The sequence below is a fragment of the Canis lupus genome, chromosome 6 (genome assembly GCF_011100685.1).
Source record: "Canis lupus familiaris isolate Mischka breed German Shepherd chromosome 6, alternate assembly UU_Cfam_GSD_1.0, whole genome shotgun sequence".
NCBI classification, from domain to species: Eukaryota; Metazoa; Chordata; class Mammalia; order Carnivora; family Canidae; genus Canis; species Canis lupus.
The window spans coordinates 18,780,740-18,800,431 of NC_049227.1; the positions used below are offsets into that span (position 1 = coordinate 18,780,740).

Below are 19,692 nucleotides of genomic sequence, written 5' to 3' on the forward strand. Positions count from 1 at the left end.
CTTTGTAAATTTGAGTTGTACCCTCTTGCACAGGTAGCTTATTTAAAGCTCTCTTAGGTTTGCATTGGAAATATTGGCAACGTGAAGCAGAGTCCCTCTGTTCTGTGGAAATTCCTTCCGCTTTGATTAAAATACAATTTTTGAAAAACTTTGTAACCTACTAAAATACTTTGGAACATTTAAAGTTGAATAAAATCATTTTCATTGAGAGCAACCTTAAAAGATTCTTGTTTTGAGGGGAAAAAAAGATAATAGGGATCATCTTATGCACTTAAATAATCTTTACCTTTGCATAATCCTGTTCAGCATTTGTCCTTTTGCCTATATCGTCCTACAGTTGCCGTCACGGTGTACATGCTGGTTTATTTAGGACTTCAGATCAAGCATATTTTTCTGCATTTGAATATTAGCTTCCTTACTGATCTCTTTTTCCTGGCTGCATGATCTTTCCAGTTGACCTGCTTTCTGGGAAGGAGCATAAACTTAGGGGCCAGGCTTGGATTTCCGTTTTAGCTCTACTTATTTATTAGCAGGGGAACGTGGGGGAAAGATTTCATCTCTCTGTGTCTTAGTTATTCTAATAGTTTGTAAATGCAGGTAATACCTGTCTTAGAGCTGTGAGCGTGAAAGGAGAATGTGTATGTAAAGTGCTTAGTGCAGCACCACGCATATAATAATAGCACATCAAATGGGAGCTGTTCATAATGTAATTATTGTTGCTTTGCTTTTCTTCGTCCCTTTAGCAATCCTATTCTGGAAAAGTTCTTCTGAACTAAAGAGTAGGGGCAACTTTTTTGTTTGTTTTCGTTTTTAAAGCCACAATTTATTTCTATTTAAAAATGTTCAAGAGACTTTAGAAAAAGGTCCAAGGGTCCAAAGATGTCCAGGTTTTTTTTTTTTTAAAGATATTTAGTTTGAGGCTTTTTTTTTTTTTAATTTTTATTTGTTTATGATAGTCACACAGAGAGAGAGAGAGAGAGAGAGAGAGGCAGAGACACAGGCAGAGGGAGAAGCAGGCTCCATGCACCGGGAGCCCGATGTGGGATTTGATCCCGGGTCTCCAGGATCGCGCCCTGGGCCAAAGGCAGGCGCCAAACCGCTGCACCACCCAGGGATCCCAGATGTCCAGGTTTAATAGAAGATCATACTGAGATGGTGTCTGATGGATGGTTGCTCCTTTGCTAAAGCCTCCATTTGATCCTGCTTAATTATCCACCCCCAAAATTCTTCTAGTTGGAGAGTGGAGAGTGGTGATTTCCTCTGACTCCAGCACCTTCCATAAATGGCCACTGGTCCTTGAACAATGAGAAAAGCGATACCAGAAACAGTTACTGTCATTGAATGAGAGAAAGTTGTACATACAGACTCAACTGAACAGCCACGGCAACAATTCAGAAAATAGCCTTATTAATCCAGTAACGAACTGGATAAATATTTGTAGATTGTACTTGAACATCCTTCTTGCATAACTCTTTGAAACTAGGTCTTCTGATTATCAGCATGGGTTGCTGAGATCATGATGAGTTTCAACTAGTATTAAATGCAGCTATTTCCAGGTGCCTGGGTGGGTCAGTCATTTAAGCGTCTGATTTGGCTCAGGTCATGATCTCCTCGGTGGTGGGATTGAGTCCCATTTTGGGTTTTGTGCTCAGTGGGAAGTCTGCTTGGAGATTCTCTCCCTCTGCCCCTTCAGTGCTCTTTCTCTTCCTTTATCTCAAATAAATGAAATCTTAAAAAAAAAAAAATGCAGCTCTTTCAGAATAGAAACCAGTGAACACCATACAAGATACGATGCCTAGGGACAACTTTTTAATCTACTTTTAACAGTAGAAATTAAGCCCCTTATTAATAAATTACAAGATCCTCGTTTTAATGGCTGAGGAGATGAGGCTGAGAAAGGTTAACTAATCTGTTCATATTCATCCTGCATTAGTGTAAGGCGGGAGTTCTCAATAGATCTGGGAGCCCTTTCAGGGGTCCCAAAGGTCAAATACACGTTCATAAAAGTACTAAGATGTTATTTGTCATTTTTACTCCTTCTCTCATGAGTATACTAAATAAAACTCATTCAGATCCCACATTGCAATTAACCTTTAAGAAATTACTACTAGTAAAATTTTTATATATTAAAGAACAGCTCTAATCACCTAGAAAGGCCACAGAAACACTTTAGTCTTTATCAGTTGCATATTTGTGTGAAGCTGTTTCCTTCATATACTTCAGCGAAAACAGCATATTGCAACAGATTGAAGCAGATGAGAGAGTCTATCTTCTTTTGAGCCAGACAGACATTATAGAGATTTCCAAAAATGTATAGTGCTACTCTTCTCACTTATTTTTTTGGCAGCAAAATAGTTTCTTCATTTAAAAATATTTTATGCTTACATGTCAGGCATTTATTATTAAATGAGTATTTAAAATATTTGAAACTTCAGTTTTAATTTCTATGTGATGAATATTAATAGACATAACCTGCATAAGTGAACGTTCTTTGGCTGGGCACCTGGGTAGCTCAGTCAGTTAAGCGGCTACCTTTGATTTGGGTCATGATCCCAGGGTCCTGGGACAGAGCCTCCAGGCTGGGCTCTGTGCTCAGTGGGGAGCCTGCTTCTCCCTCTGCCCTTCCCTGCTACTTGTGCTCCCTTTCTCTCTCTCTCAAATAAATAAAATCTTTTAAAAAAGTTCTTTGGCATTCTCAGTAATTTTTAAGAGTACAAAGGGTTCTGGGACCAAAATGTTTGAGAACTGTTGCTATAAAGCACAAAATACAGTATAAAAATTTAGCCAATATTCCACCATTCAGAAATTACAGCATTCTAGACTCCTCGTTATATGTAGTTGCAGTGAGGTTAAGCTAAATAAAAAGACAAAAAGTGTCATCCTACATTTTAATGTTTTTTTTAATTTATCTTGACCCTATCTAGAGCAAGAGTCTAATACTCTTCTGACTGAGCCAGCCAGGTGCCCTCAGTTTTCTTTTTAATAAAAACAAATTATAGTTTTACTTGAATTTAATGGGAGGTTTTAAAAACAGTAGGAATTGCTGACCTTGAGATACTTTTTCCACAGGGAATATTAGTTTGTAAAAGATAACCTCTAGGATTAAGAAAAAAAGAGGAAAACCAATTTCTTACTACGTGTTTTAATTCTAGCCCATATTATTTTGAGACTTCTTGCTTGTGAAAGAAAAAAGTTAGCTAGCACACCCTCTGTGATTCCTACATATATTTAGTCTTGATTCTACATTTAATTCAGTGCTTGCTCTAGTCCCCTTGCACAGCTGCTCCATTCCTTAATTCTGCATTTTTATTTATTGCTTTATTTATTGCTTTATTTGGTTTCTCTATGCAGTTTCCTCAAGAAGAGTTTGTGGAATGGGACATCTGGGTGGCAGTCAGTTGGGTGTCTGCCTTTGGCTCAGGTCATGATCTCAGGGTCCCAGGAATGGGCCCCTTGTTGGGCTCCCTGCTCCCGCTCCCAAGCAGGGAGTTTGCTTGTCCTTCTCCCTCTGCTCCTCTCCCATTCATGTGCATGCTCGCTGTCTCTCAAATGGATAAAATCTGAAAAGAGTTTGTAGGCAGTATATTATTTGAGTTTCTGTGTTTGGGAAAATGTTCCCTTCCCTTGTTACTCCAAGGAGAGCTTTGGATTAAATCATTCCCTGCCCCACCACTTGTGGACACAGTACCACTATTGTCTGGCTTCTTGTATTACTGTGGGGAAGTCTGAATTGGGTGTTTTCTCCTTTGTGTATGTGCTTGTTATACCTACATCTCTTCCTTATTCCTAAAAAGTCTTAGTATCGATTAGTCTTTATCACTTCTTCTTGGGGACAGAATAAACCCCTTTCTTTTGTATATACGCCTTTTATTTCAGGAATGTTTTCTTGTTATAGTTTTGAATATTTGTCTTATATCCTCTCTAAAATCCTTTTATAGCTTTTTGCAATCCCATTTCATTTGCATGATTTCTTTGAGTCTGATGCTTCTCAGAAATTAAGCATGTTGGAGGTTCCTTAGAAAGTTAAAAATAGAACTACCCCATGATCCAGCAATCACATAACTGAATATTTACCCAAAGAATAAAAAAACATGAATTCAAAGGGATAACGAAAGGGATAACGCAGTCCTATGTTTATAGCAACATTATTTACAATAGCCAAGATATGGGAGTCTATCAAGTTGATGAATGAATAAAAATGTGGTGTGTGTGTGTGTGTGTGTGTGTGTGTGTATGTATGTATATTGCCTACAATGGAGTACTATTCAGCCATCAAAAAGAATGAAATCTTGCCATTTGCAAAGACATGGATAGAGCTAGAGGGTATTATTCTAAGTGAAATAAGTCTGTCAGAAATGGATAAATACCATGTGATTTCACTCCTATGTGGCATTTCAGAAGCAGAACAAATGAGGAAAGGAAAAAGAGATAAACCATGGCTGGGGAATGGGAGAAATAGGGGTTGGGGAGTAAGGAGGGCACTTGTGATGAGCACAGGGTGATTTAAATAAAAACTTAAAAACCACTGAAAAACAATTAAGAATCACCTCTTGGAAAATGTGTAAAAACAGGTTTCTGGGTGACACCCCTCCAGGATCTACCACAGTACATGTGGGGTGGGGCCCGATAATTTGTATTTCTGACAAGCTCCCAGATTGTGCTGATGGTGCAGATTCACAGACCTAACCTAGCTCTGTAGTTCTCAGAGTTTTAGTCTCTGGACCCCTTTCTTCTTCTTCTTCTTTTTAAATTGAAATATAATTAACATGTAACACTGTTAGTTTCAGGTATACCACATAATGATTTGATAGATGTTAAATATTGCAAACTAGGGCAGCCTGGGTGGCTCAGCGGTTTAGTGTCGCCTTCAGGTCAGGGCCTGGAGATCTGGGATCGAGTCCCACGTCAGGCTCCCTGCATGGAGCCTGCTTCTCCCTCTGCCTCTCTCTCTTTCTCTCTTGCTCTCTGTGTGTCTCTTATGAATAAATAAATAAAATCTTAAATAAGTAAGTAAATAAATAAAGCAAACTGATCGTAACAGAAAGTTGCGATCGCAACATCCATTACTACACAGTTAACATTTTTTTTCTTACTGCTGAGAACTTTCAAAATTAACTCCCCCAGCAACTTTCAAATATACAGTACAGTATTGTTGACTAACTGTAAGTCCCCACACTGTACATGACATCCCCAGGACTTCTTATAACTGGAAGTTTGTACTTTTGATCCCCTTCACCCATTTTTGCCCACCCTATTACCCAGGACCCCTTTACTCTTAAAGATTATCGAGGTCCTCAAAGAGCTTTGTGAGTTACATCTATTGATATTAACACTGAGAGCATTTATTTACGTTGATTCATTTAAAAACTGTCGTGAACTCTGCATCTAAACAAATGATATGTTCTCATGAAAAATACATTACCCAAAGCAAACAAATTTACTGAGCACCGAGAGGTGTGAGTGACATTATTTTACATTTCTACAGATCCCTTTAGTAGGGAGCTTAATGAAAGATGGCTTTGGCTTTCTCTCTGTTGTAGGTAAACTTATTTGTAAGAGACTTGATAGCGTGTGTTAAAGGCTTTTTGTATTTCCAGGTGACTTACTGAGTAACCTGTTGCAGAGTCCTAGTTCAGCCAAACTGTTGAATCAGCCAATCCCCATCCTTGATGCGGAGAGTGAGTATATCTGTTCCCTGGCCTTGGAGTGCCTGGCCCATCTCTTCAGTTGGATTCCTCTGTCTGCCAGCATCACCCCATCCCTCCTAACCACCATCTTCCACTTTGCGCGCTTTGGCTGTGACATCCGGGCCAGAAAGATGGCATCAGTTAACGGCAGCAGCCAGAACTGTGTGTTGGGTCAGGAGCGCGGCCGGCTTGGGGTCCTGGCCATGTCCTGCATCAATGAACTCATGTCCAAGAACTGTGTGCCTATGGAATTCGAGGAGTATTTACTACGTATGTTCCAGCAGACTTTCTACCTCCTGCAGAAAATCACCAAGGATAACAATGCCCACACGGTGAAGAGCAGGCTGGAAGAACTCGATGAGAGGTAATGAAAACAGATGTGGAATCGGCTGTGTTCTGAAAAGGGGCCGTGACTGTTTATCACGCGGTGTCGCATAGTGTCTGTAATCCTCTTTGGTTTCAGAGTTTGGGGCTCCTGACAAGGAACGGACAGGTAGGTGTGGACCAGTAAGTCTGAGCGTAGCTGGAAGGGCTAGGGTGGCTAGAGGGATGAGTCAAGCTGGGAACATGCCTGTGAATTGTGTAGGTGTGTTGTCTTTCCCCCTCTCTGCCTCCTGTCCTCCCTTCCGCCCTCTCCCCCACCCCATCCTCACGATTCGCCTGCAGGTCTGAGGTGGCGCAGGAGCCGAGTCTGCTGCTCGTGCGTAGCCAGGAACGTGAGAGGAGGCCTTGGAGGTACAGGAGCTCTCATCCCCCTTTTCACTTGATATTGCCTGTCAGTTTTTACTACTTGACTTTTCCCAAGTGAACATCGTGCAGTGTATAGGAATGTTATTACCATGAGCTTTGCACGGATGGCACACTTCCATCAAAAGAAAAGAGATGTGGAAGAGGGCACGTATGAATGTGGCACACACTTGGGTTTCTTTGTTACCTCCTCTTGCTTGGAGCCAAAAATGACCTCGCTTTTCTTTCTGAAGTACTCAAAAAGATGACTCCATCACAGTACGCTGAGGCGTGGTCTTCTGGTCTTCCTCTGGATGATGCCATTATCTGTCCCACAGCTTTCATTGATGCGATGCCACTGCTGTGTAACAGCAAGAGGGAAAATTAAAGCATCATGTTGACTATTCAGAAACTTCCAGGTGGATAAATTGTATTGAGTTAGAAGATATTTATTGATTGCCAGGCAGCAAATGTTGTTAATATTTTAATCCATCTTTCATGGCTTGTTTTTTGTTATTAAGCTACACCGATTTAAGCCATTTTCCTTTTCCTTAGAGTAAGTAGCAGATATAAAGTCAAGTGCTTAAAGACTGTTTTAGTGCTTTTTTAAATATAGCAGTTTTATTAAGGGTTTTCTGAAGTTGAAAATGTGGATACAAAGATTCTTTTGGTTTGGTTCATTGTAAACAAGCTTTGTGTGAAATTTTCTTTGTATAATCACAAAAGAGCTCATAATCTCGTATGGTGGTATGTTGGTTTTATTTTCCATTATTTTGTAATCGCTTTCTGTATGAATTCAAAGGCATCGGTATGCAAACACACAGTTTTATATCCTTTCTAGCTTTGGGTTAAGAAAGGCCATATTTTCATATGTTAAAAAGAAAAGTTCAGCTGCTCGTACGGAGCGTCAGGTACCTGGGCTTTGAGTTTGACATGTAGCACAATGTTTGTGATGGCTTATGTTCGGGTGGTAAAGAAATATTGTCACCGGTTATCAATATACTGTTTTTGTTACGTGTAACCCTTGTGCTTTTGGTTTTATATTTCAATCCTATGCTTCCTCTTGCCCTGAGAAAGCTGAGAGGTACCCAGAAGCAGAAAGGTGACCTAAATAGTACTGTGTGCTTGCTTCCTGGCTCTTGAGCCCCTGACCACTAATTCTAAACAGCTAAGTCCATTCTCAGTTGTTTAGGAGCTTTTGACCCAGGGCCTCTGCTCCTGTCCTTCTCCCTCTAGTGCCTGTTTCACACCTTCCACTGCTCATTAGCACCTGTACCAGAAGGTGGGCAAGGGAAAGAAAATGAGGTGAAATAAAATCTAGACTTTCAGCTACCAAACAGCCATTGTTTGCTTAAAAAATTGGGTTGGAGATGAAAATAAAATCGAGGCAGTATGGCATTTACCCAAGACTTCTCTTTGTTTATGGGTGGCAGAGATTTGAGGGTGTCTTCCTAAAGAGCAGTAAAGTGGGCGATGGCTCAGAATAGCCATGGCTGAAGATCATGTGATACGTGGAGCAAGGAATGAGGAGCTCCTGCTCTTGAGTATTCATGATCTGAGGCATCAGAGAGAAGTCTCACACTTGACTCTAAAAACAGGCGATTTGAATGCCTTACTATGTTTCAAGTACTTGGTCCCATGATCCACAGAGACGGCCATTCTCCTTATCAAGCAAATTAATGTTTTTGTTTCTGTTTTTTTTTTTTTTTAACTGCACATGCTTACACATATGTGTTAGCTAGCTGTGCAGAGGCCAGATAGCTGGGTTGGCTGCCTCCAGGGTGCTAGGTCTCAGGAACAATACAGGACATTTTGTTTATGGGCCAATTTGCTCTTCTGAGTAGTAGTCTTTTTCTCCCCTTTTATTATTGCATAATCCTTGCTTTTAAAAAAGCTTTTTGCAGTGGTGAGTTTCAGAGTTGCCTGTAACCATGATTTAATTTTTGACTAAGGCCTGTAGTGAGTCTTTATATTGTTTATTGGTCTCCGAAATGTGATTTATGGAGGTATGTCCATCTCATTTTCTAATCACCTTTTGGTATCAAGGGGCTTATAATGCAGTTTCTGAAATGTGAGTGATGATGTGCTGTGTGTTTAGTAACAGCAGTCTCTTATCCTTGCAGCTGGGACTCACTCTCCTCTGGGAAATGATACTGGGAATACACATGAATTGGGGAGTCACTGTGCTGTGAAAGGAAAGAGCACTGGCGTGGGAGTGGATGGGGGGTCCCATTCTGCTGTGAGCTGGCCCAGCAACCTCAGGCGGGTCACTTTATCTCATTGGGCCTCATCTGTCCAATGAAGCACCAGACTAAATTGTCCCCGAGGCCTGTCCAGCCTGGGCAGCCCTCCTCCCTTATTTTTGCAATCACTTTCAGAGTGGACCAGGATGTACTTATGTTTAATTAGCACCAGGAGCTAGAGGGCGGGGTAAGGAGGTGGGAAGAAAGAGCATTAGGTTGCAAGCCTGCATATGCCTTACCTGGATGCCATGTCTTTGGTCTAGCCTTGTTTTGTTTTTGTTCTTAGCACATTCATTTTAATATTTTGGCCTCATAGCAAAGCCTCCCAGACTTGCCACATTGAAATGATGCACATGCTCTGCCCATCAACTTTTTAGTACCATTTCCTTTCACTTGAATGGGGTCATAATATGAAGGAGTTAGAAACTCTGAGAGCACTAGTTTATAAGATGCCTTACGAGATAGTGTCTGAGGATTAAAGTTGCTTTTCTGCTATGTTTCAGGTGGTAATGGAATGAAGGGTTGCCTGACCTGTAGGTAATTGTTGCAGGCCTTTATATTTTTAACTGAAACTATATTTTAAATCTATGTAGTTCTGTACTGAAAGAAATTTGGTTTGAATTTGAGTTCTTTTCTAAGGAGATGGCTGGGTTTCAGATTGTCACCCCTTGTCTTCTTGTCTTACTAGCTACATCGAGAAGTTTACTGACTTCCTCCGGCTCTTTGTGAGTGTTCACCTGAGAAGAATCGAGTCCTACTCCCAGTTTCCCGTGGTGGAGTTCTTGACGCTTTTGTTCAAGTACACATTTCATCAGGTAAAACACCAGAACTGCCCATCCTTTCCTCCCGCAAGAAGTCTACTCTCTCGTTTTCAGGGGAAAGAGCTTCTTTACCTCCCAAACATTTAGATAGTGCTTACTTACTTTGTGAAGATGAACACGTGTCTCCTTTACAACAGCTGTTGGAGGTGGGTATTATTAACTATCTCCATTTTCCAGATAAACCGAGGCACAGGGAGTACCTTGCTCAGGGTCATATAGTCAGTAAGTGATGGGGCCAGGACTTGAACTCAGAGTTTGTGTACTTAACCACTGTTTTGCTGGAGAAGCAAGAGATGGAAATAATCTTTCGTTCTATTCTGTAACTGTTGTTAAAACTTCCGATAAGGATGTTAAGTAGTGAAGCTCTCGAGAGTTAAGTTTTGGTGGATCCGATTTTTTTTTTTTTTTTTTTTTTTTTTTTTTTTAATGATAGGCACACAGTGAGAGAGAGAGAGAGAGGCAGAGACACAGGCAGAGGGAGAAGCAGGCTCCATGCACCGGGAGCCTGACGTGGGATTCGATCCTGGGTCTCCAGGATCGCGCCCTGGGCCAAAGGCAGGCGCCAAACCGCTGCGCCACCCAGGGATCCCGGTGGATCCGATTTTTACCTGCACTGGACAGATACTTTTTGAGCTCATCTTGTATATCAGGGGCTAGGCATATAACCCTCACAAGCAAAGTCCATGCCTTAATTGAGTTTGACCCAATGTCTTTTATACACACACACACACACACACACACACACACACACACACATTTTTTAAAAGCTTTATTGAAGTGAAATTGAAATTTACATCTTATGAACTTCACCCATTGTAATTGTATAATTCAGTGATACTCAGTTTATAGACTTGTGCAACCATTATCACAATTTGGTTTTAGACATTTCTTTTTTAAAATTTATTTTTTATTTTTTATTTATTTATGATAGTCACAGAGAGAGAAAGAGAGAGAGAGAGAGGCAGAGACACAGGCAGAGGGAGAAGCAGGCTCCATGCAGGGAGCCCGACGTGGGATTCGATCCCGGGTCTCCAGGATCGCGCCCTGGGCCAAAGGCAGGCACCAAACCGCTGCGCCACCCAGGGATCCCCGGTTTTAGACATTTCTATCATGCCCTATCCCTTATGCATTTGTGTGTGTATGTGTGAGATTTATTTTTAATTCCACTATAATTAATGCACAGTGTTACATTAGTTTCAAGTGTACAATATAGTGATTCAGTAATTCTGTACATTATTCAGAGCTCCTCCTTTTGTGTCTTTAGAATAAGTTTTTTATTTTAAAGATTTAATTTTTTATTCATGAGACACAGACTGAGAGAGAGGGAGAGACACAGGCAGAGGGAGAAGCAGGCTCCTCGCAGGGAGCCTGATGCAGGACTCAGTCCCAGACCTCAGGATCATGACCTGAGCTGAAGGCAGGTACCGAACCGCTGAGCCACCCAGGTGTCCCATAGAATAAGGTTTTTACTGAAATATCACACATAAACAGAGAAGCACACAAGTTATACATGGATAGCTTGGTGAATTTTCCCAAAATGAATAAATCCATGTCACCACCGCCTTAATCAAGAAATAGGACTTAGTGCCAGCACCCCCCTGTGTCCTTTCCCAATCACTTCTTCCCCTCTCCCAGTATGTAACCCCAACCCTGCCTTTAACATCCCAGATTAGTTTTGCCTGTTTGAGAACTTTTCTAAATGGAAGTATCCAGTATTTGTTTTGTCTGCCCTTTTCATTCAGCGTCAGTTTGTGAGATTCATCTGTGTTGTGTGTGGCAGTGGTTTGCCCTCATTGCTTATAATAAGTCATTATCTGCAAATCCATTCCACTTTTGATTTGGGTAGCTTTTGGTTTTCGGTGATCAGGAATGGTGTTGCAGTAGACATTCTTGTACATGCATTTGGGTGTACCTATATAGCTCTTTCTGTTGGTGTATCCTAGGGATGATTACTGGGTCAGTTAGGGCATGTGATTTTATAAATAGACTGTTTAGGTGGTTTAAACCACTAACATTGTAGCTTAATGAAGCTGGAAGAGAAACATGGGCCTAGGCTAGCAGGGGTGTGTATGTGGTTGGGAATTTAGAGCGAGGTTTTGGTGGTGAGCTAGGTTTTCTCTCAGGGCACATAGAAGTAGTGCCCCCAATGGGTATGGGTGAACTGTTCCTGGGAGCAGCAGGGAGGGTGCAGGTGGAGGAGGACCAGGGCTGAGGAAGTGTCAAGATGTCTGATGGGGCCAGTGGGTGTGGAGCAGGAAGGGCAGCATGCTGAGCTCACCAGACCTAAGAAGGAATGGAAGAGGTGTTGAGAAGTGGGAGGGTGAGGAGATAGGAGAGAAGCATTCAAGGTGGGAGTGTTGTGAGATGGATCCAAAGAAATGGATGCAAAGGGACCAGGAGGAAAGGATTTGGTAGATACTTAAGAGTCTGTAGCAGAAATGAAAGAGATGAGGAGCAAGTGGTGCGGTCAGGAAGAAGGAGTTTATGTGGAAAAATGGAATGAAAATATTTTGCCATTTTGCTCTATGTAAAGTTTTCTATCTTTTATGTGCGGTATAGAAAAAAGCTAAATACAAGTTTTAAAGTATGTAGGTCTTATGCCTACTTCTTTGGACCTGGACCCAACAAACAGTTCAGAGTTTGAGCTCTGGTTATTTCTTTGAGGCTTGTGTCCTTGGATGAGTCTTCTTAATTTCCTTAGATTAGTTTCCTCACCTAAGAAGATTGTGGTGGGCATCTTCACAATCTGGCCCAGTGGTTATCTTCTGTGATCCCCTCTCTAGAATCGTATGTGTTCGTTTTCCATTGAACTGTAGTGTCAGTATATATTTATATGTGTTGTATTTATATAGTGGGAAAAGAAATGGGTCTGGTCATGAAGCAAACAAGCTTCTTTCTTCCTCCATTACCTGAGTTCACTGTTAGCCAAGCTCCTTTGTACTCTCTTGGTCCGCTGTATGTGAACCTTGCTTACTAGGCGCAGGCTCTTACTCTGGGTGTCGGTGTCCTTTGAGGTCCAGGCTGAAGCGGATTTGAGCATCCGGTAGAGGAGCAGGAAGCTGGAAGGTGCTCTGTGCAGTTTGCTGTAGGCTGGGCTGCCCCTTACTGGAGAGGCAGGGTTGAAAAAAGGTGGCAGTGTGCACTCCAGGATCAGGAGCGAGTTCTTTGGGGTAAGATTTAAGAATAAGAAATGAAGTGCTCTCAGCTTTAAGTTCTCATCTATTCATTAACTGTGTGATCTTATTTTATTACAGTTTAATTATCTATGAAGTGGGAAAATGTTCTTTCCTCTTGTCTAAAGGGTTATGAGTATACTCAAGTGTTTCTGCCTTTTGTTTCTGAAATTCATAGAGAGGTGCCTGGCTAGCTCTGCAGTAGAGCATCTGCTGTCTGACACTTAATCTCAGGGTCATGAGTTCGGGGAGCCCTATGCTGGGTATAGAGATGACTTAAAGAAAATTCATAAGAAATTTTAGTACTGGTCATCATATATTGAAAGAATAGTAATGAGACAAAGATGATGTTAGTATCTTTCTGTGATTCTTTCCTCTCATTTCCTTTCCTACAATTTTTTTTTTTTTTTTAACCAAAGCATCTTGCTGCAGTGTCTCTAGCCCCTTGGGCTGAGCAGATATTTGCCTCCACCGTTGCGTTCCTTGCTGAGGTGTCCCTAGAAGCATCTGATTTCTGTCTTATTTCCATCTTCCTGCTCCTTCTCTTAGCATATCGTCAGCAGGGCATTCTTGGTCTTGCGTTTTTCACCCCCCACCCCACACCTGCCTGTCCTTCTTAAAATAGTGCCTGGGGTAGTGTGGCATGGGGGCGAGGGCTCTGGACCAGGAGTCTTAAGTTCCATGTTCTAGTTCTCTTTCTGTTTCTTATCTCATCACCTTGAGCAGGTAACTTTGTTTCTGAGCTTTGTTGTCTTTATCTGTAAAATGGGAAGAAGAAAAACACCTGTCTACTTTCCAGGGCTATTATGAAGATCAAATAGACCAATGCAGATAACCACTGTAAAGTGCTTGGAGAGAGAAGGGTGGTATCACTACCCTTCTTGAAGAAACTTGTTTGGATCTTTAGTGATTAGTTAGCCCTTGAGCATGAAAAATAAGTCTGAGTATAGGTACATTTTTAAAATGGGTCTGTGAGGGTTCTGAACATTGGATGACTGCAAAAGTGCAGCTTTTGGAGGTCATCTATGTGACCTTAATGATCTGTATCCACAGCAGTTGTCAAAGGTGAGATTGTGGGCAGCACACAAGGCCTCACAGCGGGCCCTGCAGTAGGAAGAAGTTTCAGGTCCTGCAGAGGGTGGATCTGCCCACCTTATTTTCTGGTCTTGAGCCACGTGATATATCCTCAATTCAAAGGCATGGAGAGGATGTGTGTAACGGTAAAGTACATTGACATAACCATAAGCCCTGGGTTTGTGTAGTGACTTTTACCAAAAGCACTTCCATATGCATCTGATCAGTTATGTTCTATGGAGGGGGGAAGGTGGGTGTTCTCAAACCAAGGAGGGACAACTGAGTGATTGACCTACAGGAAGCTCATCAAGCTGCAGCTAGTAAAGATTCCATCTCCTGGCTGTGCAAGTTGAGTGCCTGTCTATAAGCTACCCATATTATTTCCACATGGCTTATTGTTTTTTCTCCTTATTCTGGCTCATTTCATGTCCTGGATATAGTGGGTTTTGCAAAGGATGAAGTGGAGACAGGAAATGGTCATTTTGTTTTCTTGAGGACGGTCCTGTCAGTGGTCCTTACTGAGCTGTGCATTACAGTTCCAGGGCGACCCTGGGTGTTTTGAGGTTGGACTCTCTCCTAGTCTGCTCCTGAATAAGTTAGTTTTTCTGTCTCAGACTCAGCCTGGGTACAGAACTCCCATCTCATGCTACCACCCAATGCGTAAATCCCATATATGCCCTCGTAAGCCTCTGGATTTCCTAGTGGATCTGAAATGGAAGGAAACTGATCCCAGAAGATGATGGCATTGTTTCTTTTCCTGTCTGATCCTGCCACCAGACATGTGGTTCAGTGATGTAATCACAAAACCAAAGAGCTCTCAGAGGTAGCAAGAAGTTGAGTGAATATAGAAGGGATTGAGGGTCACAAGTTGAAATAGAATATGTGCAAGAAGGACTAGATTTTGGAGAATATAGTGTCTGGATTTTGCATGAAATAGAATCTGAGAAATCAGAGCATTAGGATCCTACAAAGACTTGCTCTTCTCTCTTTACTTTGTCTTTATCAACATCTGTTTAGAGCTTGCAATTAGTCTGTTGGACTACCTCTCCTTCTGCAGAGGATTTGATGCCCGAGGGCCAGACTGAAGCTCATTTTCGGTCTGCTCTGTAGGAACACTGCAGCTGTTACTTTCTTAACCTTCAGATATGTGAACTTGTCACCTTTGGAGCCACTGGAGCTTGTTTTTGGTTTTGTAAGGGTATGTATTGGGAAGAGCATTGGTTGGGGGTAGAAGGACCTGCTTCTACTCCTGACCTTGAATAGATTGTGTCTCTGGATCTAAGTTTCTTTTTCTCTTAAAACAGATTTGAATTGGATCATCTTTGAGGGTCCCTCCCCCCACACCCCAGTCAATCTCAGATTTAAAGGTTGGCGTCTGCTCTGCTTATTTTGTAATTTGGTTGTCCTGCCTAATGATGTGTTTGTTCCATGGCACCCTTGTCTTGTTAGGATCACCAGGGCCCAGTCATGAAGACCATCTAAAAGACACCAGTTGTGGTTACCTGGAAGCAGAGGGAATCTAGGCTTATGGTTGTACCATTCTGGTGGAAATAAACACTGGTGGGTGTGTTTCTAAGGAGGAGTCGCATTAAGTAATCTCATTGTCTGGATTTCTTTTGCATCATAGCCTACTCATGAAGGTTACTTCTCTTGTTTGGATATCTGGACGCTCTTTTTGGACTATCTGACAAGTAAAATTAAAAGCCGTCTGGGAGACAAGGAAGCAGTTCTCAACAGGTAAACCCCAGAAACATTGATAACTAGAAATAGAAAATTTTGCCAGTTTTTCCTGTGGCCTGAAGGGGCAGCCATGCAGCCCAACCTCTTCAGTGAGACCAGGTCACATAAGCTGGTTAGGTAGTTAATGTCATCGTGCATATCTGTATTCTTTTTTTTCTCCCTTTTATCTCATTTTCTTAAAACATTTTTTTTTACTGGTTAAAAAAGTCATTTGTATTGTTAATGTTTTAGATATGACAGTGTTTTCATGAGTTTGTTTTTAAATGGCCCTATTTTAGAGATGAAAAACTGAAGTATTTATTAGATGAAATGATACGACATCTGGGATTTGCTTTAAAATAATCCACTGGGGATAGAGGGAAAAGCAGGTTGGCCATGTGTTGATAATTGATGTTGACCTGTATTGATGCTAACTTGGGGTTTATTATATTCTTGCTCTTTTGGTATGTGTTTGAAAATTCCTTAAAGTAATAAAGGCTTGTTGTGAAAAATAAGTATTTTAAAAACTAGGAAAAGATAAAAAAAAATATAGTTACCCATAATCCCACAGTCCAGCGATAGCTACTTTGTACTTTTTATTGTATTTTTTAAAAACAAAATGGGGGGCAGCCTGGGTGGCTCAGTGGTTTAGTGCCACCTTCAGCCCAGGGCGTGATACTGGAGACCCTGAATCGAGTCCCACGTCGGGCTCCCTGCATGGAGCCTGCTTCTCCCTCTGCCTGTGTTTCTGCCTCTCTCTCTCTCTCTGTCTCTCTCATGAATAAATAAAATCTTTAAAAAACAAAATGGAGAATGTTTCTTCCCCTCCATGTGTTTCTCAGGTCATTTTTCTTACTTGCAGGCAGAAGGTGTATTTCCTGTATATTATAGTTAATTCATTTCAGAAATGAAATAATGAGCTAATGTATCTAGAATGCTTGGCACATTATGAATGTTTGCTCAGTAAATGGCATCAGTGGTTGGTGGTGGAGACAGTGAACACCCCTTCCCCAAAAATATGCCAAATGGAGATGGTGAGGCGAATCCCTATTTGGGAAGAGGTTGGACTGACCCTCTTAAAACGCTTTGTATTGCTGAGGTTTTATGAGTTTTAAACATTCTAAACAGATTATTTGCATTCCAAGTTTAAAATTTGCACTTTTGTTCCCAAAACATTATTTTTGTGATTGCAAAATAGCTTCTAAGTTGCTATGGTAACGGGTCAAATGTGCTTTATGGGTAGTATACTCCTGTATCTGAAACTTCATTACATAACAGTAGATCCTGTTTTTGGTGAATTTGCCAGCTATAAGTAATTGTGTTTTTGAATGAGATTCTTCAAAGAAAAGGTATTTCCGCCCTATTCTCTATTTTGTATGCTGAACAGTTGTGTCCTTTAGTTCTGGGACTGTGCCTGATTTTGCTATATTTAGTGGTAGATATTCTTTCACATCTCCCAGGCTTGTTGGAAGAATAAACTGAGGAAATGATTAATATGCAAATGCTTTTTAAAGCACAGTACAAATGTGTTTTAGGTGTGGAGAATATGGTTTCATTGAGAAAGTATGTGCTGGCAGATTATTAGTATTAAATATACACTTGTGCACATTATTGTACCAACAGAAGAAGCAGTGGTTTAGAATTTAAATTCCTTTGCTGCTTCATGGGAGCAGTATTACTTTTGGTCAAGTTATATACTGATCACATTTCCTGTTGCAAAATACGCATGCTGATATCTCTTGCAGGATGGTTAGAATTCAAGGAAATCTTGTATATAAACTGCCTGGCACAGTATTTACCCTGTTTAAAGCACTCAATCATTGGTCACAGTGATGCCCACAACTGTGATAATAAGTAACAGGAGATGTTGCTGCCCTTTGCCGATGACTGTGGAGTTAAGTGATTGGGCCCTCTATCTGCACATGTTGACCTGCCTGCGCAAGCGTCTATCATCTGATGTCACAGTTGTCAGGGGCGATGACTGACCACTTTAAACTCTAGGAATTTTTCTCATTGATCGTTTGATCATCATTCTAAATGAGACTTTCTAATTTTTTATGATATTTAATTTAATTTAAATTTTATTTATTTATTTATTTATTTATTTATTTATTTATTTATTTATTTATTTTTTAAAAGATTTTATTTATTCATAGAGAGAGAGAGAGAGAGAGAGAGAGGCAGGCAGAGACACAGGCAGAGGGAGGATAAGCAGGCATCATACAGAGAGCCCAACATGGGACCCGATCCAGGGTCTCCAGGATCATGCCCTGAGCTGCAGGCGGCACGAAACTGCTGCGCCACCGGGGCTGCCCTGACTTTGTTTTTTAAAGTATATACACTTAGAATACTTTTATGCCCTTGAAAAAACAAAACAAAAGCCCCAAACCTTCAAAGCTGGTCTGTGGGTTTTTTTTTTTTTTTTAAACCATTGAATAATAACCATCACCCTGGGAACTGGAAACTGTTGATCAGACATTGCCTAGGGTCTAGGGTTGCAGGCTGCAAAGAAGGGTGTATAAGGTAGTCCCCTGAGGGGCACAAAGAAAATAGTTGAATTTTAATGTCTATATTTTTCCTGTCACCTCTTACACTATATATTTATGCAGATGTATGCTCAGTTCTTTAAATGAAAGTTTTGAAATGTGGCAACCACTCTTCTAGGTTCTAAGAGACCCTAATATGTCAGAGATGTATTGTTCTGCAGAGGTAGCTGATAAAGAGTGCTGTCTACTGGTAATGACCCACTCATTTTAATAAAGCTCATAAATGGGATCAAATGTTTTTCAGCTGACAAAATTCATCTGAAAGAAGTTGAGGTGCTTTTGGAATCACATTTGTGGCTTGTGCCAGAATTTTAGAAGCAACTGATCTTGCAGGAATTAGTCAAGAATGTTTTCTTGGTGTCTTAAATGGGAAACGTAGGTGTGGTTAAGTGACAGAGGCAGCACTCAGTTCCTGTCCCTTGTGGTTTATAGGTTTTGCATCATTCATCACAACAAAGTGGTGTAGGCATTGTAGGCTATAAATTTAGAAGCACAAATGTACATGGATTTATTTTTGGACCTAGGAGCATTGGAGCTGTGCATGTTCTTTATTCACTGAGAATGCTCCAGAGTTTCTTGATCAGAGCTGCTGGGGACTTGCATCCCACTGTCAAAGGAATGTGTTCAGTAACATTGCCAGCTGAACAAAGCTACTGCTGGAGTTCATTGTCCAGATTGACCATTTTCAGGTGGTGGTTTGAGAAGACCTGAAGTTCAGGCTCCTTTTCCTCTGCTGTACTCTGGGGAGGGTTGTGCCTACTTACAAGCTGTTGAGAAAAGGAAGTGAACCAGTACATGTTTGGTACCTTGGCTGACAGTAGGTGTTTTGTGAATAAGTTCTGGTTTTCTTCTGTTCTCTCTCCCTCACTCCCTTCTCTGCTTGTCACTGTGAAAGCAGCCACCTGTGTAGAAACTTATTTTTACAGGAAGATGAGGAAACCTGAAGGGAGTTAAGCAACCTAAAGTTATTGAGTCATGTCCTGTTAGCCCCTTTGTCATGAGAGTACTGGCAAGTACTAGCCACAGACCATCCAGGGATTCCGGGTGACACTGGGTTGGACTGTAAACAACTGTGGGTGAGCGTGAGAAAACCTGCTGCCCTTTCTTTCCGGGTGGGTTTTTCTGCTTAAGAAAAAGGAAGTGCCATTACAGCACATGGCATTTTGATAACAGTTAATATAAGGTGTTAACTAGTTAACTAGGTTTGTGTCAGGGCTCTAGTAGATTTCTAGGTCCTGTGAGGAAAAATCCATGCTGTTGATGGCCCCAGAGAGTAAATGAGTAGAGTCTTGGTTATTTCTTTGAGTTGAGAAAGTGGTCCAGGGTTCTGCTCCAGTCCTTTGTAGTCACCTGATTTAGACTTTTGTCTGTTTCTTGCCTGTGCATTTATTCATTTTTTTTGCTCATTTGTACTTTGACTTATCATTTGTTTACTGAACACCTACTATGTAGTTGCCCCACCATGTACAGCTTTTTTTTAACTCAGACGTTAGAGTGCTTTGGGATCATATTTGTGGCTCAAGGCACACAGATCTATGGGTTTATTTCCATTGCATGTTTAAGCATGTAATGCTACAAATTTCCCTCTGAGCACTGCTTTAGCTGTGTCTACCAGATTGTCATATGTTCTATTTTCCTTTGTTTGCTGAAGAGATTTTCTGATTTCTCTTGGGCTCATCTCTTTGTTTAACTTCCAAATATTT

The 19,692-nt window shown here is 41.1% G+C and overlaps 1 protein-coding gene across 8 annotated transcripts in view; it reads left to right on the top strand.

Annotated features, from left to right (window-relative positions):
* XPO6 (exportin 6) overlaps positions 1-19,692 on the top strand; it is a 102,005-nt gene that overhangs the window by 46,572 nt on the left and 35,741 nt on the right. For 5 of the 8 annotated variants that reach the window (XM_038539980.1, XM_038539974.1, XM_038539977.1 and 2 more), the window contains 4 exons: positions 5,598-6,051; positions 6,354-6,422; positions 9,345-9,471; positions 15,352-15,461. In XM_038539980.1, the coding sequence (XP_038395908.1) occupies positions 5,598-6,051; positions 6,354-6,422; positions 9,345-9,471; positions 15,352-15,461 (760 nt within the window). The remainder of the gene's footprint in view (positions 1-5,597; positions 6,052-6,353; positions 6,423-9,344; positions 9,472-15,351; positions 15,462-19,692) is intronic. The other 3 variants (XM_038539976.1, XM_038539979.1, XM_038539978.1) reach the window with 1 other exon arrangement.